Here is a 27,311-nt window from a genome sequence, read left to right as displayed (position 1 = left end):
AGCTGGTTTAAAATGTGTCTCTACCTCACCATAAACATCCAGACCCAATGAGTCAATGATTCCTTGTTGGCATACTGGATCAGCTGATCATGTAGCTTAGCTTTCGAGTTCTTTCAGTTCTTGCATCAAGCTTAAATCTGAAATGGAAAATCCATCTTGTTCACAAGCCATATAATATATTTTTGTCACTCTTTGTTTGTTTTTGGTTGGATGATATCTCACCAATTTTAATGTATGAATATCCTTATATAGGTCAACCTTGGTTTGGGTAAAATTGAAAGAACTCTCACGGCCAAAAAACCAGACCTACTGCCAGGATTTGCTCTTCAGCCTTGCTGAGCACTGTCCCTGAGGGATTAAATATGGTTTTGGGTGTTTCAACATTTTTTTGTGTTTCCTTTTTTGTTTGGGTCTTCTTCCTCCTACTGCTTTTCCTTCCTTCTCTGCATCTTTGGTTCCTCCTCCGTCGGGCTTCTATGTTTATCCCGCTGGTCTTAGAGTATTGCGTCTGTCCACTCTGAGAAAATCCAGTTCTTCTATTATGGAGGGTTTGTTTGGGCCAATCCATGCTGCAGTGGAAATATTTGCCCCTGTTTATAGTCGACCTTATCACGGTGGAACTTTGATGCTTTTTCTGTTTTTAATTACATCCTCATATTTATTTAGTAGTGTTTTGATCTCCTCACATTGGTGTTTGACCATATCTTGTTCTGGGTATGCATCTATTTCTAAATTCAGTTGATTAATTTGGCTTTGCAGAGCGCTCCTGTCTAGTTCAGCATATTTGACTAGAATATTTACTAATCGGGCCGATGGCTCCAAGTTACTTTGAGCCCATTCCTTGAGCATTTGAGGATTGAGATTCTCGAAATTCTGCGCAATTAAAGTCCTGAGGCCCCTGGGGATATGCCCCTCCTGCATATATAAAGATAGATTATCTTTTTACCCGTATACTGCTTGCAAAAACAATTAAATGCCTGCACCTGATGGGTTGTAAAAAAGTTGTTTATTTCATGCTGTTATACAAGCAGCCCAAATGCATTTTGATTCTTTCGGACCTTGATCATAGGATAACTCAAAAGCCCAGTCTCCATGGAGGTATACAATACCCCTTTGTCCATATCACTTCATCTTGCCTTTGTATCATTCATGGGAACTGTGGGCATCATTTACAAGGCCCTGTGCACCACCGGCATGCCACTTTTAGTGACAGTCTGGGGATGCACACTGCGGAGCCATATCTACAAGGCCACGTAAAGCTACCCTGCTTAGTTTTTTATGACCGTATAAATATTCAGTGAGGCAACGCAATGTAAGTTACTGCGTTGTCTCACCCTGCAATAGGGAGGCATGCCATGGGTGTTACAGTAGGTATTCCCACACAACACCCATGGTATTTGATACATTCCCAGATTTACGAGATTTCATCAGCCTGATAATACGCTCAAATACTATGCCTCCCCAGGGGAGGCTTAAGGGAGGCGCAGCGATGAGAGATACCTTTATTTCTCCTCATTTTTCTTTTTTCTATGTGTGCTGCATTCTGAATGATAAATGCATAAAGTTGTCCACCCCCGTTTTATGTCACTTATTGATCAAGACCGACATACAAATCAAATTTATCTCAGTGCCCGGACCCTTTTGAAATCCAGTCTGCATAGCAGGGAGGATCTTGTTAAGTTGTGCCCAGGCATCCAATTTCTTATGGAGAAATTCCACATAGGATTTCCCCTGCACACCCAAGAGGACAATACGTCTAAAGTTCTCCAACTTATCCAGAGAGCCCTTCTTGTGAATTGGAACAAGGCAGGACCGTCGCAAACTCTCGACACCAGGTTGTTTACTAAATAGGTGTTAAACAGAGGGGTCAAATATAAGGTAGTTGATCTTGGATTAATCACATCATAGAAAAAAATGAAACATAATTGTGTTTGTTAAAAAGCCAAGTGGTCGTCTACTATGTCTCTTTCCCATGAAGCCTATTTTACATGAATACTCTTCCTTGGGATGTCTCTTGCTGATGATGATTTTTGCTCCGAGATGCTTTTGATCATAAAGTCACTTGCACTTGATGGCTGTTTCCTTTTGATTCCTCACAATACCTTTTGCTTGTAAATGGCTCTTGCTTATAATGCCTCAGGCTCACGGTTTACTTATGGTGGTTCACATTTGTGTTGCACATTGTGATGCCTCTTACTCATGATGTTGTTTGTTCCTGTCTCTTGATCATGTTCTTAGACATTGACTCTTTTTAATAATGCATCACCATCAATGCTTCTTGCTTGTAGAGTATTCTTGCCTGATGCTCTTTCTTCTGATTATTACAGATTAGCAAGGTCTACGTTGACACTGATACCTCTTCTAGGAAATTATGAGGTGGTGTTTGCAGCGGTGCCTGAAGAGCAAGCCAAAGGGACTCTACGTTACATAAAGCTTTTCTATGAACTTCTGCTTAGTTCTCTCCAGGTAAGACCAGTTAATGGAAGGAAGCAAAGATGTGGCGCTCACCCAGGGAGCTGTAAGGCATTATCTACAGAACTTAAGGACTGGCCGCTAGTGGGAGCAGTGACATGATACGAAAGTTGCTTAATCATTACCCAAATGTGCTTAGGGGACAAGTACTGAGATATACCTTGTCTAGGAAAATGTTGCTTAAGCAACTGGCACAGGGAATGTATGGGTTGTCACCTATCAGGTAAAAGTTTTCGCAGGGGGTTATATTTTTCAGCAAATAAACCCGGAAATAATGAAACAGCATTATAATTGTCTGCAACAGTTTAAGCATCAGTAAATGGAGCTGTACAGGAATAACAATTACAAATTGAAACAAAACCCCCATTATAAGTATTTAGGTCCAGATTCATCAAGTTTAAATGCGCTCGCAAAGGGCCAGATTCTGAGAATCTGGCCCTTTGCCAGCGGTATTTTTGCATTTGGGGTGCATCATCCCAAATGCAAAAATCGCTAATTAAGAATTTGCTAAATTGCGATTCTTTGCATTTAAGGAATCTCAAATTGAGATTCCTTAAATGCAATGCATGAAAGTGAAAAAAATAGCGAATTCGCTATTAGGGCGCGCAAATTACCATGAAGTACATCTTCGTGGTAATTTGCAAAAACGTTGAAAAATGCACTTAAGTGCATTTTTCAAAGTTTCATGTTGCACACACACATGCCCTAAGGGCATGTGTGTGCGCAACATATGTGCACACATCCATTTCAGGGGTGCAACAGGGTATCCTTTGGACACCCCTGCACCGTTGAAATCGCAATCTCAATTTGCAAATCGCTAATTGCGATTAGCAAATTGAGATTGTCTTCCCATTCATTCCTATGGGCCTCTAGGGCCATAGGAATGAATGGGGAGATATACCTTAATTGCGACTCGCAATTTGCGACTCGCAATTAAGAAATTATTAGAAATCGCTATTTTTGTAGTGATTTGTTGATGCATAGCATTTTGCTATTCCTTAATAGCGAATCGGTATTTTTCGCTATTAAGGAATAGCAAAATGTGTTCTTGATGAATCTGGGGGTCAGTTCTCTACTTTGTTTAACTTAATTTCATGAGAAAAATATACCCAATCTAAATCCAAAAAAGGAGATTGCTCATTATTAATGGTATTGTGCTGGCAATCATCTTGCTCAAGCAATATTTATGTATTTGTCACCTATTCGGGGGTGTTAAGGGAAATATACATATTTATTGTGCAAGTACAATCATGTATTAAGTTCTAAATGATCCTTTGTCAAAGGTTCAAACTCTAATAATCATCAGTGCTTCTTAATGTCAGGATCGGTTCCACACTCCCGCATTTCAGTATTGGAAGGACTACCACAATCACTTAATAGTGTAATCACTGTGACCTTAACTTTTGGAAGCGGTCTACCAAATATGTATTTTCTGCATTGCACTTTGTTTTAGAACAATGCCGAATGATTTATTTTTGAGATTTTGAACAGTTATTTGAGTTTTTATTTTATTTTTTTAACTTGGTCATAATGCTATAAATCACACTGTTGGTGTTAACAGTTACAGAATCCAGATTCCACAATTGTGTGCTGGTTGCATGCAAAATAAATGTTCTCTATTTTAAAAGATTAAACCTAGAATCTACACTATTAATGGTGCCCAATGATTGTTTGAAGTTCCATACTTTGTTAAAGAAGTTGAGCAATGGATCTGCCTTTGCTGGATAGATTTCAAATTGTTCTAAAATCAGAAATCTCTTGTTAAAGTCTTATTTCCAGGGCGTTATGTTCCCAGATTACTTATCATTCATCTTCATTACTCCGATTTTTCCTGACTCGTCCCATTACTTATTATTTGAGTGAAGGTGCTCATACAGTCTATAAAAACCACCACTGTCAATCTGTTTTCAGTTTCTATTAGAGTTCAAAGGGACTCCCTACATCCCTGCCTCACCCAAACCCCTTAATGTTTTATGTCAAGCCCTAAATGAGAAATGGTGAAGGAATGGGGTGGGAAGGGTGGGTCTTAAGTAATCAGACGAGTCGGGAAGAATGTTAGTAATGAAGATTACCGGTAACTAATCCGGGTATTTCCTCCTTTTCTTCTGTCCTTGACCCATTCCTTACTATTTGCGGTACGCCAAAGCAGTAACTCCTTTATCAACCCCAAAAAGTCAACTTCAAACTATACATTGTAAAGGGAAAAAATGTATTGCCATTCATCTTCTGTATTCATCTTATCCTGATTTGCGCTTTCATCATCTTTTGCACAATACACACCTATAGATACACAAAGAGAAAGCAAACCTAAAATTATGTGAAAAGGAAATATAGGATCTCTTAGTAAACATTAGTCCTATGATTAACTGAGAACCGAGACCCAACTCAGAACCTTGACAACAACAAGCCCCTTGCGCCTCTCCACGCCGCTGTTGCGTTACATTTGTGACGCAGCTGCTGCGTAAAAGATGCGCCATGGTGCGGGGTATTTACAATGTGACGCATCTGGGAGATGCGTCACGTTGTAAAGCCATGCGCCATAAGGAGGTGTTCCGGCGCAGGGGGCGGGGGCGTTCCTGCGCAGGAACGCCTCCTAAAAGTGGCTGAGTGAAATCTACAAGATTTCACTCAGTCACTTTTAGGCCAATGCTGCGTCAAAACCCTGCGCCTGCTTGAAGCAGGCGTAAGGCTTGACGCAGCATTGGACAAATAGAGCACCCCCGAACCTTGCTGGAGCTGCATCACGCTTGCGACGCAACTCCAGCAATGCGCCGCCTTTACGGCACAGATGCGTCACGCATCTGTGCCGTTTTTGCCCCATGGTGCGCCGCATTGTAAATGCGGCGCACCATGGGTGGCGCAGCTGCGGCGCACAATAACTGGCGCATCCCTGGGGATGCGCCAGTTATTGTAAATCTGCCCCCAAGTTTGTAGTGTGACACAAAGGTTGACGATGGGGTCCTAGTAGCAGCTCTGCATAGGTCGTGGATGCAAACACCTGCTCACTCGGCCCATGAGGCTGCCATACCACTACTACAATGAACTTTTATTCAATCCAGTTTCTTCACCCAACGACTGATAGATTGAGAAAATACCCATCTTCACCCATCAAGCTGGAGTGGCAGCCAACTGTTTCTCACCTGCTTTCACAGCTCCAAAATTAAAGAATAGATTGTCAGTTTGTAAATCCTGCTGACCTACGAGTATCACGTTCTACAATTCCGTCCCGAGTATCAGGACAGAGCCAACCAAAAATCCACGGGAGCGAAGATGTCGTCTCTTCACTCCAGTAGGGTACAACCACCCCAGAACACAGAGACCAACTGAGGGTGCTAATACCCGTAAGGAGTGGAGAGACACGGAAGGACCACCTGGGTGTTCTTTCAGATGAGGTAATTCGAGGAAGAGCATCCTGCAGAAGAGGCAAGAAAATAGCAGAGAGGTGAAATAATTAGAGATAGCTGTTTACACAACATAAATATGTAATTCGCTTTGTATGCCACCCCAGACCTACCTTTAAATGGCTTTGATGTGCTGAATACCACTCCTTGATACTTAGGCAATCTGGAACTCGATTTCATAGTACTTCGTAGAGAGCACTATCTCCAGTGAGTCGGTTTCAAGACCGAGTGAAAAAAGTTCTAAGCAGAATGGAGTAACAGAGGGCTCTTCGAAGACTCTTCAACGACAGAAAGTTGCAGGTTTCTTGATAGCGTTAACATTAGTGACGGTCTCTCCCATAAAATGAAGCAATTCAACCAAGGGGATATCTTTTGTAATCCGATATGACAACAACATGCGTCTTTCACAAAAAATAAATGAAAATGTTTCCGAACAGATTCAGTCCTTCAATTAATATCAGGGATTACTTCAGAATAGGATGACCACATCCTCACAAAAATAAGCACAGAGTACAATCCGACTCTATATTTCGGCATAATAGTTCATAAAAAATAAATGCATGCACATGAAAAGATTACCCGAGACTCAGGAACGTTTTCCGACTTAACTCCGCATGGCAGGAAAATGCGCGAGGGAAGACAACAAAGTTATACCAAAAGTGAGGTGTAGAAACTCGCGCTAAAAATAAATAAATAAAATTTAAAAAAAACAGCCACACCTTGAAATCTGCGCTGTCAGGAAAGCAACCTCGCGTTTGAGTTCGCGTCCTGCCGAACACGAGCAAGGCACAGGACGCGCTCGATATTGAAAGACAAGCAGCGAAAAAAGGCTGCCAACCAAAATTTATATGGGGAGAGGCGCAGGAGAAGCAAAATCCGACCCAGGAAAAAGACTTACACCAGCATAGGCACAGAAGTCTCCATAACCGAAGTCTTCCATATTCTCTCAAGTGACGAAAAAGGGGCGTGGTCCAAAACAGAAAGCGGAAGCCAAGCATCTGGTGTCTTGAGCTGACCGCCTATATGCTAAGGCAAGTCCGCTGATCGCCAGCAAGGTATTCTGGGTAGGCATACAGGCTGTGAACCTTATTAAGGCATTCTGGGACTTGTAGTTTTTCATGGTTTAGGGGACAAGGAAAGGGTGACAGTGGCCTGACGGCTAACAACGAGATAGACCTGAAGGGCTCTTACCACGTCTAAGAGGTGTATCAAATGCTCTGTGATATTCCCTTCCTGTTGTAATGCAGGAAGTGTTATCTCTTGGTCCCTATGAAAGGTAGAATTGACCTGTGGCAGAAACCTTAGATCCAAGGAAAGGACTATCCTCTCTTCGAAACTTTTAAATATGGGTGTAGGGAAACTAAATGATGTTGTTCCCCTAAACTCTTTATAGTAATATTCATAGCCAGAACAAACACTTTCAGGAAAAGGAAGTTTTCAGAAACCTCCATCAAAGCCTGATAAGCATGTTTCCGTGGGTGAGAAAGAACTAGAGAGAGGTTCAAAAGTTCAGCTATCGGTCTTAGAAGTGAAAACTCCTTGAATAGCCAGGAAGCTATCTGCTCTAATGAACATAGGGGCATATGTATGAGCCTCTAGTGGAAAGTCACTTTTTTTAAGCTTCCTTGGCCTTATGCCCTGCACCACATTTACAAATTGACATTAAGCCACTTTTGTGGCTTAACACAACTTCATAAATATGCTACCATTTCACACAGGTTTCCTGCGACAGGTGTGTGCATTGTGTGTTGCTGTGGGCATTCCACCGCAACACCTATTTTTTTTTGCCGCTGCCCCAGAGTTACAAGGAGGTGTAAATCTGTGGCAGTGCCAAAAACTAACATCATGCAAGAGCAGGTGTTAGAATGGCAGACTAGGAGAAATGCTATTATTTCGGTGGCACACATTGAAAATGCAAAAAGCCATTAATGATAGTTTATGTGCAGGAAGGTGTTTTAAGAGATCAAATGTTTTAATTGAAGATCATAGGAGTCTGAGGGTAGAAACAGTCAATCCTTTATCAAACCCTCCTGAAGGAAAAGAAAATTGTCAGGAGTGATTGTTGAAACTGGAGATAAAGACCATGCTCTGCATCAAATAAAGCCCAATGGTGTTCAGAAGATTTGTTTGATGTTGTTCTAGATGCTTTGAAGTAAATAATAGAATGAAAAGGAACGACACTAATTTAAGAAACTCTTCCTCCCAACCTCCAAACAGATAGTCTTAATTGGGTTAAGGTCTGAAGTTGAAGACAATGGTAACTCATAGGGAATGGGACCCATTGGAGTAGCAAGTGGGGGAGTGGTCCGCCCTGGGCCCTGACCCCCCCGCTCTGACCTTTGGCCTTCACAGGACAGCAGCTGCAGGAATCAGCAGCACCCCCACACACTTATATACGGCCGCCGCAGGGACCGCCATGGGCGTCAAAATGTCTAGCTATGCCACTGATGGGACCCAAGGGAGAATCCATTCCTCTCGTACTGGCAGATGTCTGAGCAGGGTAAACCATGGTCTTCTTACGCAGAATGGAAGGACTAGGACCACCTATGTCGATTCTCCTTGAAGCCCAGTCAGGACTCTTCGAATTAACAATATCGGGGGGCACACAGGAGGCCAGCGGCCGAGGACTCGTCATGGCGTCCATTCCCACTGCTCCTTGGTGAAAGGGCTGGGTCCATGAGGTTCTGGGCATTCTCTAAATTCACAATCTGATGTATTTCTTAGAGGGAAAAACAATTGTTATTATTGTCAATCAAATCCTCCAGAAAGCCTTTGGAAACCTATTAACCACAAACAACTCCGTAAGGTTAGTTGATTTATTACAATGCCAAAAACAACCGAACATAAAGACACCTCAAAATGAGCGAATAGCGATACATCAGATCAGCATGAAACCAAATCTGCGCACCCGATGGAGACCATGTAGCATAAACAAGACAATTAGCTCAAGAAACAGGATACAGATGATCAGAACACGAGTCCGAATTCCCTGCATCGAGAGTTGGCGAGTAAAGAACATTAATCTATCCCTACTCTCACGCTAAGTGACAACCATACTTCAACATTTTCAGAAAGGAAAGTTGAAAGGTGTCATTCTGTGGATCCTCCCTAAGAAATCTCTCCACAGTTAATAGGTTATGTAGCATAAAGCTACCAGGACAGGGTTCATTCTAAGAAGCTCTCTCTCCAAAGGCAGAAGAATAAGTGGGCACTTTCCCTACTTTCAACATTCCAGTATCTAAAGTATCCTTCACAATAGTATTTACGGGTCACCCCATCTGCTCTGAGTGTGATCTTAAAGGTAGTTTTCAATGGGATAATGGTATTCTAGTTTTGCAACAAAATGTCCTTGGTTCCCAGGCCTTCTCCTGTGTGAAGCACAACAACCCTCTTTTATAGACTCAAGTTTACGATTTAACTTCTTCTCTCCTTGCCTGACTAATAAAACAAAGATGTTATTCTAGCTAACAAGGGTGCTTCTTCTCCTGCAACTCAAAACGTGAGAAAGAACTAATAACACCTCTACGTCCCTCTCGCTTCTCTCCATTATTCAATGAGGCTCCTGCCCCTCTTAGACACACCCCCTACCAAAATAAAAAGGCACCCGCGTGAGTTCTTTGTTTGTTTTGGTTTTGCCGGCATGGTGCTTCCTGCTGTGAGGTTGGCGTGGGTCGGCTTCCGCATTCTTCTTTCTTGAATCCAGCTCCTGGTCATTTTTGACACCTCCTAGACCTCGTGGCTCAAAAGTCAAGCTTAACCTCTTTCACCTGAAATCACCCGACATCGGCTGGCATCTTCCCATCGCCATCCTGGTCACTGGCTAGTGACCCAGACTCTGTCCCTTCTGCTTTTAGGTTCTTCACATCTCCGATCCACCCCTGGATCCACCCAGACACGTCTCTGGTTGCCAGCAGCATTTCTTCGCAGCTCTCCATTGAAATTGACGACGAAACCCGACACCAAAAGACTCCTATGCATCCAGCTTCCATTGGTAAGGTAACTCAAGTACTCCGGTGCTCCCGTGGGTATTTTCTCTCGAAGTGTCTAAGTCTAAAAGGGTTCCATCGTAGTTCACCTAGAAGTGCCCTTGATCTTTAAAATTGTAACTTGTTCATTCTCAATAGAAAGTCAATGGTGATCCGTGACTGTGTTTAAACACTGAACGCGTCCCCCGTGGCCCTCTTGCATCCTAACCTTTGGTCGTTCTGTAGTATGGATTGATGCAGCTTTGACTGCTGTGCGTGCATGTTATGTTAGCATGGCTTGTTAGACAATGAAACTCCATTTTACCTTTTTGCCGTTTTGCGCACGACACTGCATTAGTTGTTTTTGTAAGTTAGCTTTCACAAAGGTCTAACACATGAGAAAAGGTGACAGTCAACGCTCCATTGCCATATTACCTCACCTTGTTTTACCAGGAATTGGGAGCACGGACACGACAGGAGCCCAGAGACGCCATCCCAGCCGTGAGGGAAACGGCGCGGCGTGTTTGTGTGCTGGTGGGGCAGTTAAGGACCACAAGTCCCAGAAGTCTCGGCAAGGCGCAGGGGAAGTGACGCTGCTAGAGGGCGCTTGAGGCCCTCATAACTGTCCCGGCCCTCCCGCAGCACGGGACGCGCGCGGGCGTTCCCGGGCCAAGCCCGAGCCAAGGGCGGGCCCGTCCGCGCCGTCGAAGTCAGGAGGAGGCTGGGCTGGGCCAGCCCCTTTATATTGACATTTTGGCTCCCCCTGTAAAGTGGTTAGTGACTTTCTATTGTTCCGGTGGTGTATTTATACTGAACCTTGTGTCTATTTTCTGGTGCATAAATTGTCAGCTGCCTTAGGTCATGAGCAAAGGCAACGATAAGGGGGGAGGGTGCTCATGGGTAGCGGGAACCCTCGATGCATTTTTAATTAGAGCAGAATCGGTATTGTGCCGGGAAATTGAATTAACCCAAAGGCGCCTTTCACTGGACCATCGTCGTTCTTCTATTGGTGTTCCTTACAACTGGCTCATTGCTGTTGTTAGAGCCAGATGGATCTGTCGACAATAGAGATGGTCAAGGGGATGCACCGCTCCTTCAGGGACCATTAATGTCTTTACCAGAGCCATCTGAGGTTGACTCTCATAAAGAGGGGGACGTATCCCCTATCCACCCCTCCCCCCTAAAATACGGACTCGCCAGCAACGTTTGAATAAAGCTATTAGGGGGGAGCACTTGGCTAATGTAACTTCAACAAAAAGGAAAGCGGGTAGTATTCCGGCCAACTTACAACAGGCCACCAAAGTATCGAAAAATGGGGGTGACACACGGGGAAAGAAGTGGAGCGCGCGTGAGGCTGCTAGTTATTGTGCATATAGTTTGTTGGATATTAGTACACAGGTACGGTCTGAGCAGGTGCACTGTGATTTGGAAAATTGAATTGTATCTAAACTTGAGGAGAAGCTAGTGGAATTACTGAGACCTATTTCCTCTAAAATGTCTGACATAGATTCCAGGTTGGATAGAATTGAAAGTCAGCTATTTTCCCTTGTACGTAACCCATTGACTGGAGGATCTAGTGATTCTATTGCCCCAACTGGGATCTCGGGGGCTGTGTCTAACAAGACCCTTACAGTGGCTGATGTGGGGGGTGTTGTAGCCATCCAGGCCCCCCTGGTGAACACAGGTGGCAAGCATGTTACGCTCTCTAAAGATAGACCTAGGGATGACCCCAGTAGCGATATAAATGAGGTCCCGGGGTGGAGTGACCGTGCACGTCAGCACAAAACAGACAGGTTAAATCTTCCCCCCGAGGCGACCCCATATACTGTCATCTTGACAAATGTCCCCCCTGAAGAGTCGTGCGGATGAACACTGGATGTCTTTGGGGATGACAGGTTTGGGGATTCATTTATTTAAAGAATTTAAAATGACACGTAGGATCCCCTGGGTAGGGAACTCTGTCAAAACCATCTGAGGGGACTGTGTGATTTTGAATTTTGCCTCACCGCAGATTGTTAAATTGATCTTGAATAGGCCTGGTTCTAGGGTTTGCGTAGAGGATGGCATTGGTGTTGTACCTTTAGGGTTCTTTTTATAGAGACTCACTAGCAGTGATGAATGAAAGGTCAGAATGCAGGCAACTTCCACAGGCCCGGGGTCCTCATGACTTCTTTGTACCCATTCAAAACAGATTTTAGGTATTCTCAAATCTGGAAGAGATTGATTGACTAGCGAACCCAGGAACATCAAATATTGCTGTTCAGTTGAACGGGATCCGAATGAAGGAATCATCAGCAGCAAGTACCTCTTCCAAAGAGACGGTGGGTCTTGATGAAATTATTGAGGGTACCAAGATTCTAACTTGGAATATTGCAGGCCTAAGAAACAAATTAGATGATGTCCTATGGAGAAACTCTTTATGTGGGGCTGACATCCTTGGGTTGCAGGAAACATGGGACGCTGAGAACTTGCTATGCTTAGATGGTTATACGTCTTACTTTGCCCCAGCAATTGCCTCTAGTATGGGGAGGGAGATGGGTGGGTTAGTGACTCTGATTTCTGCATCTATTTCAGGTACCCACACTAAATTGGATACAGGCTCGCCATACTGTTTGGTAGTGCAAATCGCTTCCACTTATGTGGGCACTATTTTGATTATTAATTTTTATAATTCATTTGAAAGAGTTACTTCCACAGAACACCTTGATAGTCTGAATTATTTTCTTGACACATACAGAGAAGATAACACAGACCTTTATTCGGTTATTGTTTTAGGAGAATTTAATGTGCATGGGTGCCCTAAGAACTGTCAGGTCATGGACAGCTTAGGTCCACCAGACCAGGGGGACATCCACTTTGAGCATTCCTCGCAGGGAGAATTTTTGGAAGCGCTAATGGCTGAAAATTGATTAATACATCCTTGAAAATCAAAAGGGGCTGCACCTACTTTTAAATGGAATAGCACATCATCAACTATTGATTACATTTTCATTAGTTCCTTGTTGGGCGCCAAGGTATGTGGATATACTGCATTTTGGTCCACATTCAGTGACCATATTCTGGTGGTGTTGACCATGGCGGATGTGGTCAAGAAATCTGATATACGTAACAGGAAAATAGTTAAACTAGATATCCGGCCCACAGATCAGGCCCGCAGAATTAGGTGGTGTCGAGTAGTACCTGAGGATTTTCATACCAACCTATTAACTAAGGTTGGAGCCGAAATGCGCATCTGCATGAACGAACATGCAGGGGATAAGGAGGTTTTAGAGGATTACATCAAAATCTGTTCACAGGTTGCTAGTGATCTTAAACGGCTGGGTAGGGCGCAAGATATAGCCGGGGAGGGGTGGTTTGATCATAACTGCTCGTTAGCTCATTGGAAATTGTTGGTGGCTCTGAAACAAAATCCGGTGGATAAGTCTATTGTGCCAGCCCTAAGGAAAGCCTATAAAGTAGCCCTGGAGAATAGAAGATGAGAAATCAGAGGCAAGGCATGGGATGAGCTAACATCTATTGATGTTCTTAAAAATAGCTCTAAATTTTGGGCAGTGGTCAATAAACCTTTTTTTCAAGATTCCTGTAATAGCCAATTAGATTGTGGTATCCAGGAACAAGTTTGGTGCTCCCACTTTAAATCAGTATATGAAGGAGCAGACCCGGGAGGGGTGGTTAAATCCTTACCCATGCATGACTCTTATACCTTATCGGTCACTGAGTTAGAGGTGGCAGAGGCCATCAGCCAGATGACATGTAATAAGGCTCCCGGACCAGATGGCGTCCCAGCTGACCTTTTTAAATCGGATGTCAGGACATGGTCAAAGGTTCTGTGTAATGTTTTTAATACGATGTGCAAATCAGGATTGCCGGGTACTTGGTTTGAATCGGTAATAGTACCTATTTTTAAAAAAAAAGGGAAATAGAGGGGCCCTCAGTTGTTACCGACCTATTTCCCTTATTGATTCCGCTGTTAAGGTGCTGGGTCGGGGGGTTTTAAGCAAGCTTACAGGGTGGTTGGCAGAAACTAATACCCTCTCAGGCCTGCAATTTGGTTTTAGGAAAGGTCGGGGCACAAGCGATCAAAGTCTCAACCTACAACTACTAATTGGAAAGTACACAATCGCCAAAAAGGGTTCCCTATACTTAGCTTTTATAGACCTTTCCTCGGCCTTTGATCGCGTGAATAGGTCCAAATTATGGGTGATGCTCCTTCACTTGGGGGTGGACAAAAACATTGTGTACTTCCTTGCTGACTTGCATAGGTACTTATCTGCCACAGTGAGAAATGATCGCAGGGGGAACAGTACAGGGAATATTTGCATTGCTAATGGTGTTAGGCAGGGGTGCATTTTGGCCCCCCTGCTCTTCACCCTGTACATTAATGATCTAGGTTCTGTTTTGTCAGAGGCTTGCAACGATATATCGAGGGTAGGCAAACAATTAATTCCGGCATTGTTGTTTGCGGACGATGCCACCCTTTTAGCACGTACAGCGGTAGTGTTGCAAAGTCTTTTAAATTTGTTTTCTGCTTTTATGAAATCTATAGACCTCAGTGTCAACTTCTCTAAATCTCACGTCTGATGGTTGGCACTAAAGTGAAAGGGGTAAAAACCTTGCTTTGTGAAGGGAATGTGCTGTCTAGGGTATCTACTTTTCCATACCTAGGTGTTATTTTTGATGACAAGGGCACATGGTCTCCCCAAATAATAACTAAACGAAATGTATTGGCTAGATCTATCTTAGCTGTTTTGGGCTTTTCCCGCAAATTGGGTGTTAAACCATTTCAAGCACTATTAAAGATATATGATGCTAAATGTGTTTCCCTTGCAATGTACGGGGCAGACCTCTGGGGTTTCAAGAATGTGAAGGTCATTCAAGTGGCGGAGGATAAGTACTTGAAAACTATTTTATCTGTTCCTCAATCCACATCTGGTTATATTGTCCACCAAGAGTGTGGAGTCGTTTTTTTTGGCCGATCGCATAGCCATCGCCCCACTTATAAAATGGATCTCTATCTGGCTAAACCCCGAGCTAGAACTGAATCAGGAGATCCTCAGAGATTGCCTAGCACTTGATTTTGGTTACCTTATCCCCTGGCTGAGTTATGTTCATAATCTGTTAAATTGGGACGACCAGAACTGTTTAACTCGCCTGAAAAGTTGGTGAAAGGGGACATCAAGTGGGTTAAGGACTCCTTCAAGTTAATGGCTTGCTTGGCCAGAGAGGAAAGAGAGCTGGTTAAACTGACTGTAAGGGCTCACCAATTGTTAAAAACATCATGTGCTACTGAACCATACCTTAATATTGTAAATAATTCTAACCATCATTTTTATTAACTAGATTCAGGTTGAATCAATTTCATCTCCTCCTTGCTGGATCATCGGGATGGAAAAGGGAGGAAGATTTGGGGATTTGCTCTTGTGATGGCTTCTCCACTAAAGACACAATGCACTTTATATTCTTTTGTGAGCACTTTCTCCCTATTCGTAAGCGTTTTATTATCCCTCTTTTAAAAGATAAAGGTTTTATGCAAGTTAAAACAGCCCTCCATTACTTGTGGCTACTTTCTAATGTATGGGAGATTTTTAATATTGCTAATTTCCTTATTGTGGCTGTAAGATTAAAGAAGAAAATTAAATGGGATTAGTTAATGTGATGATTCTGATTAAATAAATTATGGCTGAAGATATTCCTTTTTAACGTTTACTTGGTTTTAAAGGATGTTTTTAATGAAATGATAATAGGTACTGTATACATTTTCAGTTATCACTTTCGTATTGTATTTTTACTGGGGTTTTTTCTGTTGTTAATAACTTTGGTTTTGACTTAAAATGTTTAGTATACTTTTATGGTTTTTGTTATGAACCGAATAAAGTATCTTTGACTGACTGGTTTTTGTTTTCGACTTCCCTAGACTTTCATCTTGCCCATAGTCTGCACAGTAGGTGCTGAACACGTCAAGGTTATTAAAACATGACTGCTGTTTTTCGGCATGTTTGAGCAACGCTTTCTAGACACAGCAATTTGGCAGCTGTGAGCCAGCGAAGATTCTGGCGCCTTTATTATACACATACTTGCCATTATTTCTACACACCTGGAAGATTCCAGGTATATAGAGCAACTTGTTGATCCAGATGTAATTCACCCCTACTGAGCGGACAGGTAATGGGGTTCCCCCAAGATAAGCCCAAGAGACCTTCTGTAGTTTATAACACATAGTTCCTATATAGGGAGGGTGTTTAACTAGGCACTATAGGACCTATTTACATCAGCATTATAATATGCTTTCTCCTTTTGTGTTTTATGGAATTGTAACCATGCTGATCAAATTATTGATAATCATATGTCTGCTTATGTTGGCTAAAATACTGCACCTGAGATCACGTTGTTAAAATAAATGTTTTAACCTTTCTGTGTCTCTTCTTTACTCCTGTTGTGGACTGGTATGAGTATAACAAAAGAGTGTCCTCACTTCCCACCATTCCTGAGATTGTACTAAGCTGCATGTTCTAGGTTGTCTAATCAGTGGTTACTTTGCTATAGGGCGAAGAGCTAATGTGACACTGAGGCTAGCTGGTTGGGGTTCTCTAGGTACTGAGGTGAGTTTCTGGCACACCACAATTCACTAATGTCCTGGGTCTCTGTGCACAGTTATGTGTAGGAACAGAATCCTTGCAACATGGCGCAACAACGAGTGTGATATTATTGTGAGACTCTCGAGTAGTGCTGATATCAGTCCACGACCCCCTCACTATTGTTTCCGGTTGATGGTAGTGACGGATAAACCTACCTATAATTACATCGGTCTTTTCAAGCTTGATAATATAAAACGGTTTTCTCTTCGAATCACTACCCAGTTGTGCGTTTGTATTGCATTGTACTTTTCTTACACTATGTCGATATGAGAGTGGAGATTCCGGCACACAGTCGTGTGGCTGTACAGAATGATTTGCAGGAGTACCTTGTTTCCATGGAGGGACATGGCTGTGGTTTTTGTTGTCTTGGCTGACGCTGTATACCCATTTGAGTTGTTCTACTCCTGGGTTACCTTTCCTGCGGTTGATGCTGGTACTGTTTTTAACACTTATACCCCTGCTGATGCTCCTGCTGCATATGCTCCATATCGGACGGTGGAAATTCCGATTTCAGCTTGGCAGCATGCCGTTTGGTCTAATGGTGCCTTCCCACACGTTATCAGACAAGGACCGTTGTCAATTCCAGACGCTACTTGGCCTGTTTTAGCTGCATACACCCTGCATCCTAATGCAGGGTGGTTGACAGCTCCCAAGCTGAGTCCCCTTTATGCATCTGCAGTGGCAGTTATTAGGGGGTCTGGTTCATTACATTACCCGCAACCTCCCGGGTGGGGCCCCAGGTAGTGCGGCGCATCCAGTTGGTTGGGGTGGTTTGAAACTTTGCCCTGTCATGGTCAATGACGTCATGGGCAAGCGTCCCCAGGATAAGGATGAGATGCCTTTTTGGCTTGCTGAGTAATTCGACCAACTGGAAGCGGTATTCCCGAATACTAGTCCTGTGGAGAAACACAGGATGCTCACATTTAGTTTGCAGAAAGACTTAGTACCTGATGTAAATGAATGTACGACATGGGGTGTGATTTTTGCAGCGGTCTATACTACGTGCTTCGGCACCCCGTCTATGACTGTTCTGCCCTCTGTGATCAAGCGTGTTCAGGATGAACACAGGCCAGAGGAGGCTGTGGAGTTGGGAATGCGACTAGTGGGAGCTTTTGACATGGTACGCGATCTTGTCCTTGCTAATGTCAAGGAAGATGCGGTAAGTTTCCAAGTCTCTAATGCTTTGTGTGATGTCCCCGATAAACCCTGCCAGTTACTGAAAATTATTACGGCGGCTTATAAGACCGTTGACCGTAATAATTTGGGTGTTAACCCTTTTGCTAAGAAACAAACACAGTAGCAAACTAAAGAAACTTCATCTGAAAAAGATGACCGACCCAAAGTTCAGAAACTGAATTGGGGAAAGAACAAGAAGCAGGGGAAACAGCAATAGAAACAGGGGTCCCGTCTGGCTTCACCTACACCTGCTTCTACTGAGCATACATATGAGTTGCTCGACCGCACTAAACTTAAGTCTCCTGAAAGATTTCAGGTCCCTGACCAACGTTCTCCTCGCTCTTTACAGGAAACATAGGTGACGTCCACCGGTGGAGGAGGCGGCGGCAGAGGTCAAGGTGCCCAACAGAGCCGTAAGCAGCCTCGTAAGGCTGACGGAAAAGGCAAGCAAGACGAGATACCGCGTCAAAAGCCCCAGTTTCAAAAGAAGAAAGTTGCTGCTGTAAAAGCGAGATATGCCACAGATAGTGAGAATGCAGCTTCAGAATCTGACATGGGCGCTGACACTTTGGACAGCACGGCGGAGATTACCATAGTTCTAAGGGCGTTGCGTCCGCTAATGAGGGTGAAAGCGACTGGCACCTTTGTTGCAGTGGAGAATGCTGACACTAGAGTGGCTCCCCCTGATAGGCTTCATGAAATTGTCCTTAACATTGAAGGTGACATACAGCGTACCATAAAAGGGGTATTCTGGGAAAATCTTTCTACTACCTATGACATTTTGTTGGCGGAGGTCGATTGGCCACCACCGTTTGTCTTGGCTGCTCCCCAGGGTGAGGAGGTGATCCTCCCTAGTTTTGCGCACACTGTTCCCAAAGAGCAGGCGCTGCTGTTTGCTGAAGTATGGGCTAAGGCGCTTGCGCAGGCATTGTACCGTACTCATTGTGGTTGGGACAAATTTTCTCCGCAACATGAGATTCCTTTGCGATCTATGCCACAGCCTCAACCCAATACCCCATGCGGCATGAAGCGAAAGCTTCCGTTGAGGAGATCCTTGAGCAATTGGAATATCAGGGAATGATTGAAACGGCTGTGTCTCCGATGAATAACCCTCTTTTCACTGTGACCAAGCCAGATGGCTCGTACCGTTTGGTTTTGGATTACCGACACTTAAATTCACATTGTCTTACGTGCGCGGGGCAGAATACTCACAGTTCTGCTCTTGTGGATAGTCTCGTGCGTAAACGGTTCAAAACCACCCTTGACATTTCCAATGTTTTTTTTTTCCACAATCTGTCCTCTCTTAGTAGTCAATGGACAGCATTCACACGCAGGGGCAAGCAGCACCATTTTCGCCATTTGGCTATGGGCTATAAGAACAGTCCAGGCGTATTTGCCGCCCGGGTTGTCTCTCTCTTGGAGAGACTCTACGCAGATGCACGTTCGTATGTGGATGACATCTATCTCACTGACGAAGAATAATGGCCGCATCTGTATCGCGTTGACCACATAAATTGTCAGTTTGCGGACTTCAGTTACAAATGTAACTTTTCTAAATCACACATTGCAGAGTATACAGTTTTGTTCCTGAGCTATGAGCTCAACAATGAAGGTCGAGGTTTAGCTCCTCATTTCTTGGAGAAATGCGCACTCTTGCGAGCTCCCACTACACTGAAGACGCTACAATCTTTACTGGGCTTTTTGAATTTCGGACGTACCTACATTCCTGAATATGCCCAGCGTATCAAGCCTCTTTACACCTTGATACAAACAAAGTTCTCAAAATCGTGCTGGCTGCCTGAACATTTAGCCATCTTGTAATCTTTGCAGGCTGATCTTCTAGAATCTAAATTCTTGTTGACTCGTGACAACCACTCCAACCTGGTGATAAGAATCGTGCCAGGGGTGGTGGGTTTCACGTACCTCACTTTTAACAAGGGTGACATAGTCCCTATCGCTTACAAGTCACACTTCTACACTTTTGCTGAGTTGCAATTTTCCACTGTGGAAAAAGTTTTGACATCAGTGCAGATGGCGATTCTTAAAGAACGTGCACTGTTGCAGGGAAAGCGCATTTTAGTTGTTACCCCGTATCCTGCCTTAGAGGCAGTGACGAAAGCCAGTGTACCTAATTCCAAAGCTTTGCATCCAAGGTGGATACAATGGCCATGTCCTTGATGTCCCCGGATGTCACGTTCATTTTTGATCCCTCATTGCAGACTCAGGAGTTTTTACAGTATGAATTTGTTCATCCTGCTCCTCTAACTATGCGCCCATTTGAGGATTTCTGTTGTATCATTTACACTGATGGTAGCGCGCAAGCGGCTACCGGGTCCAAACATGTGTATTCTTCGGCCTGCGCAATTGTGGTTGGTACAATGGTGGATGGAGAATTCAAGTCCGATGTCATGCATACACAGACATTGGGGACTGTACCGCCCAATTGGCAGAGCTCCGTGCTCTGATGCCTGCATTGGAGTACGCTGATCCTAGTGTGACTACTCTTATTGTAAGTGACTCTTACTACTGTGTACAATCCTACAAAGACAATCTACCCTTTTGTACTCAAAATGATTATCATGACTCCAAGGGTCGCATAATAAAACAAAAAATTATCTGGGTTCGAGTGGCTGAGCTTAAAGAGTGACTGCCACTTGTCTTTGTAATTCATACTTTAGACTGTAATTTTAAAAATTGTTTGTTGCAGTGTACTTTCCTTTTAACTCACTTACCCCCAGTCACCTCGTTTGACAAGCGGGCTTACCGCTGTTAGTGGAAGGCGTAGAACGCTGTTTCCAGTGACACGATCGAAGCTCAGGCCACGCCCCCTTCGGAGGCCACGCCCACCGCCCACTGCTCAAAAGGTACGCTGAATACGAGCGTCACCATTTGCTAATGCTCTACTCCTGAGGCGGAAAGCCGGGAGACTGTAATTTTAAAAATTGTTTGTTGCAGTGTACTTTCCTTTTAACTCACTTACCCCCAGTCACCTCGTTTGACAAGCGGGCTTACCACTGTTAGTGGAAGGCGTAGAACGCTGTTTCCAGCGCCACGATCGAAGTTCAGGCCACGCCCCCTTCGGAGGCCATGCCCACCGCCCATCCACTAACTATCCCATAAAAATGTGCTTCCCCAGGAAGCGCAGCGGACGAGCGCAGCGGGCGCGCCGTTTGCGCGCCGAAGGCGCGCCTAAGGAAAGCCCGTCTGCGCCCGTCCGCGGCCGACCGAGGCTAGAGGCTAGTCACTCTGCCTTTCTCACTCAATATTCCCGCTCGCAACTGACTGATCTCCAAGGCAAGTGGCCATTACCTGCTACTGCTTTAACCCGAGTCACCAGTCTTGGCCTCCTGACTTCTCAAACCCCATTCTACACTAGTCCCTCGTCCTTGCCTCAGACTAGTCCTCCTTCCATCCCGACTCCCACTGCCCCTTCCCCTACAGTAATTTCTACAATGTACCTCAATACTAGATCGGCAGTTAAACATCAGCTCGATCTTTTCATGCTACTGGAATCTCAAAAACCCGACCTGTTATTCCTTACTGAGACTTAGTTCTCGGATAGCTCTCTCCCCTCCCTATTGGCAATACTCCCCCCATCTTATTACGCTATCCGAGCTGATCGTTCTTCCGGAAAGTCAGGTGGAGGGGTTGCCCTGATTGCCCGTAAGGAAATCACTTTCCAACCTTTAGCCTTCTCTTCTTTGGGCCCTTCAGACTGTCTAGTTGCCCGTTCACTTTCCCTGACTCCCCCACTTACCTGTGTCCTTATCTACCGACCCCCGTCTCCTCCTCAAACGTTTCTCCCAAGCTTCCAAGACCTGATGGCTACCTTGGTAGTCAATGAATAAAAGTTTGGTGGACAAGTGCACAGCTATATTCAACTCTATGTCGTGTTGATGTTCAAAAGGTAAGGTAGGTGCTCCCGGGTGTCGTCCTCTGCCCTATGGACGAGTAGTATTCAAAGCAAAAAGTGCTATCAATTGTGAACTAATAGCATCCCCTGGGGCACACTGTATGGCAATTCTTGCCTCCAAGTTTATAAAGAACCAAGGATGAAAAATGTCTTTTGGACCAAATGAATTTTAATTTTAATCCATTGTATTAGACTTCAATATGTTTATCCACATATTCTATAACATGATTTTTCTTGCTCCAATGCATTTCGGACGTTGTCCTTCATCGGGGAGCATCTAGAAAAAGAACGACATGCACACAGATCTGTATATGTACCTAATGGGTTCAGTGTAAAAATACGGGTATAGTGAATGAAAAACAAGGGTGATATGGCCATCCATGCTGAAACGAGTGTACAGTTGAACACGTGTGAGAACGTGATAATTAAGAGAGGACGTAAAAAGCGGTAATATGAAAAAATAGCAACCGAAAATCATGCTCAAATACGTACCAAAGTGGAAGGAAAAGGTAAAAATTCACCCGTACTGAATAAGTGGAAAAGTAAAGTTCAACCGATCATTGAAAAGATGCGTGATAAAGCGTCCTGCAAATGTGAAAACGATAAAACCTACGTGATAAAGCTAAGTCCCAGTTCGCTCAAACAAAGTAGATAAAGTTCACCCAAAACAGTGTAAATGATGCTCAATAAAGTTGCATGCAAGCGTAACCAAAGTAAACCCAGCATGTCGCCCGGTAGTCAAAACTTACGTAAGAGAAAGATCACAGCGGCATCGTGAGCGTGAGTTCAAAACACTGCGCCATAAGTGAAGGGCTGACACGGAAGTGTAAATACACTTAAGGTGCACGTGATACGGGGTCAAAAACTAAAAATAGACAGAGGACTAACGAAAGTGGAAAACTAAATAAAGGACAGTGAAAAAACACGGGATATCTACACAAGCAATGTGAACCCAAATTATCAATGTTGAAAAAAGATAAGATTACGCTGTAGTGCAAATACATAAAATGTAAAATTACATGAATAAAGAAATAAAAATAAAAAATGTTTAAATCAAAAAATATTGAATCTAGCAACAAGGAGAAATGTCCAGAAAGGGTACCCCCACCTGGGGATAAATGCAAGAAAGTTTACAGGTAGCATGAGAATTCGATGCGTTCATTAAGCCCATATGGCTTCATTGATTGCAGTCTATATATCCAATGATTTTCTCTTTGGAGCAATTGTCTGTTATTGTCCTTTCCCTCTTCTTTGTTGATGACTTCAAGAATTGTGTATTTCAGTTGAGAAATAGAATGTTTCATTTCATTGAAATGGGTTGCTACAGTTGATTTCTGGTTCAAGGTACGAATATTGGACTTATGTTCGTTGAGACGTGTTTTAATTTTTCATTCTGTTTTGCCTACATAAGTCTTTCCGCACGGGCATTTCAAGAGGTAAACACAATTATTAGTATCACAAGTTGCAGTGACCCGTAATTGAATTTTATGTCCTTTCATAGGATGTGTGATTTCTGTGCCTGTTATTATATTGTGGCAGTTGCTGCAATTGTTGCAAGGTCTGGTACCACGGAATTGAACGTTCAATGTTTTGGTCTCTTTGAGGATTTCTCCTAAATTCTTGCCCCTGGTATAAGCAAATAGTGGTGACGGCTTGAAAATGTCATTGAAGTCAGTCTCCAATTGTAGTAGTGGCCAATATTTTAGGATTATGTTTTTGTAAGTGCTGCTCACATTAGAAAATTTTGGAACGACGACCAACCGGTCGCTTTTGGGTTTTTTTTACGTTTTTTTTCAAAATTACTTCACGTTGCATTGGTTGAACAAACGTTTTGGCCGACTCCAAAATTTGGTCTGGGTATCCTCTTGAACGAAATCTTTCTGTCATTTCATTAATGCGTATTTCTGAAGTGATAGGATCTGAGGTGATGCGTTTGACTCTAAGTAACTGTGATCTGGGTAGATGTCTTTTTAAGGATGGCTGGTGAAAACTGGTATAGTGCAAGGTATTATTGCGATCTGTTGGTTTTCTGAAAATGTCTGTAGTTATCTGGTTATCAATGAGTGTGATTCTTACATCCAAAAAGGTAATCGAATTAGGTTCAATGTTCCATGTGAATTTTATTCTGTCATTGATGTGGTTTAACGTGTTCAAAGCTGTTTCTAAGCTTTCTTTGGTGTTCTTCCACACAATGAAAAGGTCATCAATGTAGCGTACGTACATTTTGAGGTTATTGCTCCATTCGGATCTTGACCAGATGTTTGTATGTTCAAATTCTCCCATATAGATATTAGTGTAGACAGGAGCTGCAGAATTCCCCATGCTGGTGCCCACGAGTTGCAAATACCAGTCGTCGCGGTGTTTGAAATAACTGTGATAAAGTGTAAAAGTCATTAATTCCATCAGGAAGATTTTAGTGGCTTCGTCCAAATCTAGATTTAAGACTGCTTGTTCAATGGCTTCTATGCCACCTGCGTGTGGAATAGAAGTGTATAGTGCACTGACGTCTGCAGTGCATAACCACAATTTTTCATTGGGACGAATGTCTAGCTCTTGTAATTTGCACAAAAAATCCGTTGTGTCTCTGATGTAACTTGGCAGTGATTGGACCGTAGGTTGTAATTTGCGATCCAGATACTGTCCTATCGGTTCATGAATGCTGCCACATGTACATACTATGGGGCGAATCGGCGGATTCATCAGATCTTTGTGTATCTTGGGCATGGCATATATTGATGGACTTCTAGGATGCGATTGAAGGAGAAAGTTTCTAGTTCTTTGGTCAATAATGCCCTGTGAATGGGCTTCTTCAATAATGGTTTTTAATTCTGTGGCAAACTGTTGTGTCGGGTTATTGGGTAATTTCATGTAAACCATTTCATCGGAAAAGTGATCATGTAGTTTTTGATGGTACATCGAAGCATTCATAACAACAATTGCGCCTCCTTTGTCAGCTTTGGTGCAAATTATCTGGTCATTGTGAGCTATCGATCTCAAGCGATCTTGGTCTTTCTGAGTCATATTCTTGTATGAGTTTTTGTTGTAATCAATACTCGTCAACTCCTTTTTGATAAGTTGTTCAAAAAGATCAATTGTCTTGTGGCTTACTGGAGCCTGGAAGGTACTTGATGGTTTTAGACCCATTAGCGGGTCCTCTTTTTTCTCTTCTTGTTGACCGATATTATCGAAGAAATGTCTAAGTCTCAATTTTCTGACCATTTTGAAAGTTGCTATTTCTAATTCCAACAGATTAGATTTAATAGCAGGTACAAACGAGGTGCCTTTCTGTAAGATTTGCATATCTTGACTTGTAAAAGTGTAGTCGGATATGTTAATAACCAACCGGTTGTCTTCATTCATTTCTTTTTCCTCTCTTTCTCCTTTGGTAAAGTCGCACTTCTTGTTTGTGGGATGCTTTTTTGTTTTGCCCCTCCGGGGTCGTCTTGTTCCACGACCTGTTCTAAAAAAGGAGTTGTTGTAGTGTCAATTGAAGTACTGGGAATCGATTCTTGTATCCTCACAATTTGTTTTGCTCCTAGCGGGCGACCTCTCTGTTGTCCAGATCTTTGTTGACGGTCAGTGAAGTCCCCTTCCGACGAAGACGTGTCCGTGTTTTGGGTATAAGGACGAGATCTTCTTCTCTGGGCATAAACCTCCGCCCAGGTATATACCTCATCTAACTTATAGTCAAGCGTATCACGCCTGAATTTTCTAATTTTTCGATCGTTGATCTCCGTTTGATGTTTCTCCAATTGTTGTTTAATGTCAGCTATGAATTCATCCCATTCTTCCGTGGGGATGTTCTTAGTGAGCTCTTCTCTTGTTTCTTCAATTTCCTTTTCAATTTCCATGATGATTTTAGATAACTCTTCCACTATTAAAAGGATCAAATCAAGGCTACATTTGTTTAGTATCGCATACCATTTGTCTTGAAATAGTTTAGAGTTCTTGCACAAGGAAGGTTTGAGTGCAATTCGCAAGCCCCTGGGGATACGTAATGTCTTATGATATTTGATTAGGGTCGCTGCATGTAGAGTCTGATTAATCTTGCGTTTAGATAAATATAACAATTGTTTGGCATTCTGTTCCTTACTCCTTGTTGTTGAGGATTGGGTGATGTCGTCCTGAATTAAAGCATAGATTTTGTTAGCTTCCTCAATGCAGAAGGCAAAGGTATCTGCTCTAGCTTCCGTTGAACGGGCTATGTCTTCAAAATTCATTATCAAATTTCTGGCGTGCCACCTGGCCGTTGGGTAGATCCACGTGAATAATGAATAAAAGTTTGGTGGACAAGTGCACAGCTATATTCAACTCTATGTCGTGTTGATGTTCAAAAGGTAAGGTAGGTGCTCCCGGGGGTCGTCCTCTGCCCTATGGACGAGTAGTATTCAAAGCAAAAAGTGCTATCAATTGTGAACTAATAGCATCCCCTGGGGCACACTGTATGGCAATTCTTGCCTCCAAGTTTATAAAGAACCAAGGATGAAAAATGTCTTTTGGACCAAATGAATTTTAATTTTAATCCATTTTATTAGACTTCAATATGTTTATCCACATATTCTATAACATGATTTTTCTTGCTCCAATGCATTTCGGACGTTGTCCTTCATCGGTGAGCATCTAGAAAAAGAACGACATGCACACAGATCTGTATATGTACCTAATGGGTTCAGTGTAAAAATACGGGTATAGTGAATGAAAAACAAGGGTGATATGGCCATCCATGCTGAAACGAGTGTACAGTTGAACACGTGTGAGAACGTGATAATTAAGAGAGGACGTAAAAAGCGGTAATATGAAAAAATAGCAACCGAAAATCATGCTCAAAGACGTACCAAAGTGGAAGGAAAAGGTAAAAGTTCACCCGTACTGAATAAGTGGAAAAGTAAAGTTCAACCGATCATTGAAAAGATGCGTGATAAAGCGTCCTGCAAATGTGAAAACGATAAAACCTACGTGATAAAGCTAAGTCCCAGTTCGCTCAAACAAAGTAGATAAAGTTCACCCAAAACAGTGTAAATGATGCTCAATAAAGTTGCATGCAAGCGTAACCAAAGTAAACCCAGCATGTCGCCCGGTAGTCAAAACTTACGTAAGAGAAAGATCACAGCGGCATCGTGAGCGTGAGTTCAAAACACTGCGCCATAAGTGAAGGGCTGACACGGAAGTGTAAATACACTTAAGGTGCACGTGATACGGGGTCAAAAACTAAAAATAGACAGAGGACTAACGAAAGTGGAAAACTAAATAAAGGACAGTGAAAAAACACGAGATATCTACACAAGCAATGTGAACCCAAATTATCAATGTTGAAAAAAGATAAGATTACGCTGTAGTGCAAATACATAAAATGTAAAATTACATGAATAAAGAAATAAAAATAAAAAATGTTTAAATCAAAAAATATTGAATCTAGCAACAAGGAGAACTGTCCAGAAAGGGTACCCCCACCTGGGGATAAATGCAAGAAAGTTTACAGGTAGCATGAGAATTCGATGCGTTCATTAAGCCCATATGGCTTCATTGATTGCAGTCTATATATCCAATGATTTTCTCTTTGGAGCAATTGTCTGTTATTGTCCTTTCCCTCTTCTTTGTTGATGACTTCAAGAATTGTGTATTTCAGTTGAGAAATAGAATGTTTCATTTCATTGAAATGCGTTGCTACAGTTGATTTCTGGTTCAAGGTACGAATATTGGACTTATGTTCGTTGAGACGTGTTTTAATTTTTCATTCTGTTTTGCCTAC

The 27,311-nt window shown here is 43.0% G+C and overlaps 1 protein-coding gene across 1 annotated transcript in view; it reads left to right on the top strand.

Moving 5' to 3' along the window:
• The window catches only part of GIPR (gastric inhibitory polypeptide receptor), an 888,530-nt gene extending 865,458 nt beyond the window's left edge, over positions 1 to 23,072 (top strand). Inside the window, exons 6-7 of the mRNA XM_078662339.1 lie at positions 2,328 to 2,466; positions 23,064 to 23,072. Of these exons, the coding sequence (XP_078518465.1) occupies positions 2,328 to 2,466; positions 23,064 to 23,072 (148 nt within the window). The remainder of the gene's footprint in view (positions 1 to 2,327; positions 2,467 to 23,063) is intronic.
• Positions 23,073 to 27,311: the final 4,239 nt, after the last annotated feature.

Source organism: Lissotriton helveticus, chromosome 9 (assembly GCF_964261635.1).
Source record: "Lissotriton helveticus chromosome 9, aLisHel1.1, whole genome shotgun sequence".
Taxonomy (NCBI): domain Eukaryota; kingdom Metazoa; phylum Chordata; class Amphibia; order Caudata; family Salamandridae; genus Lissotriton; species Lissotriton helveticus.
This window is presented reverse-complemented; position numbering and strand designations above follow the sequence as displayed.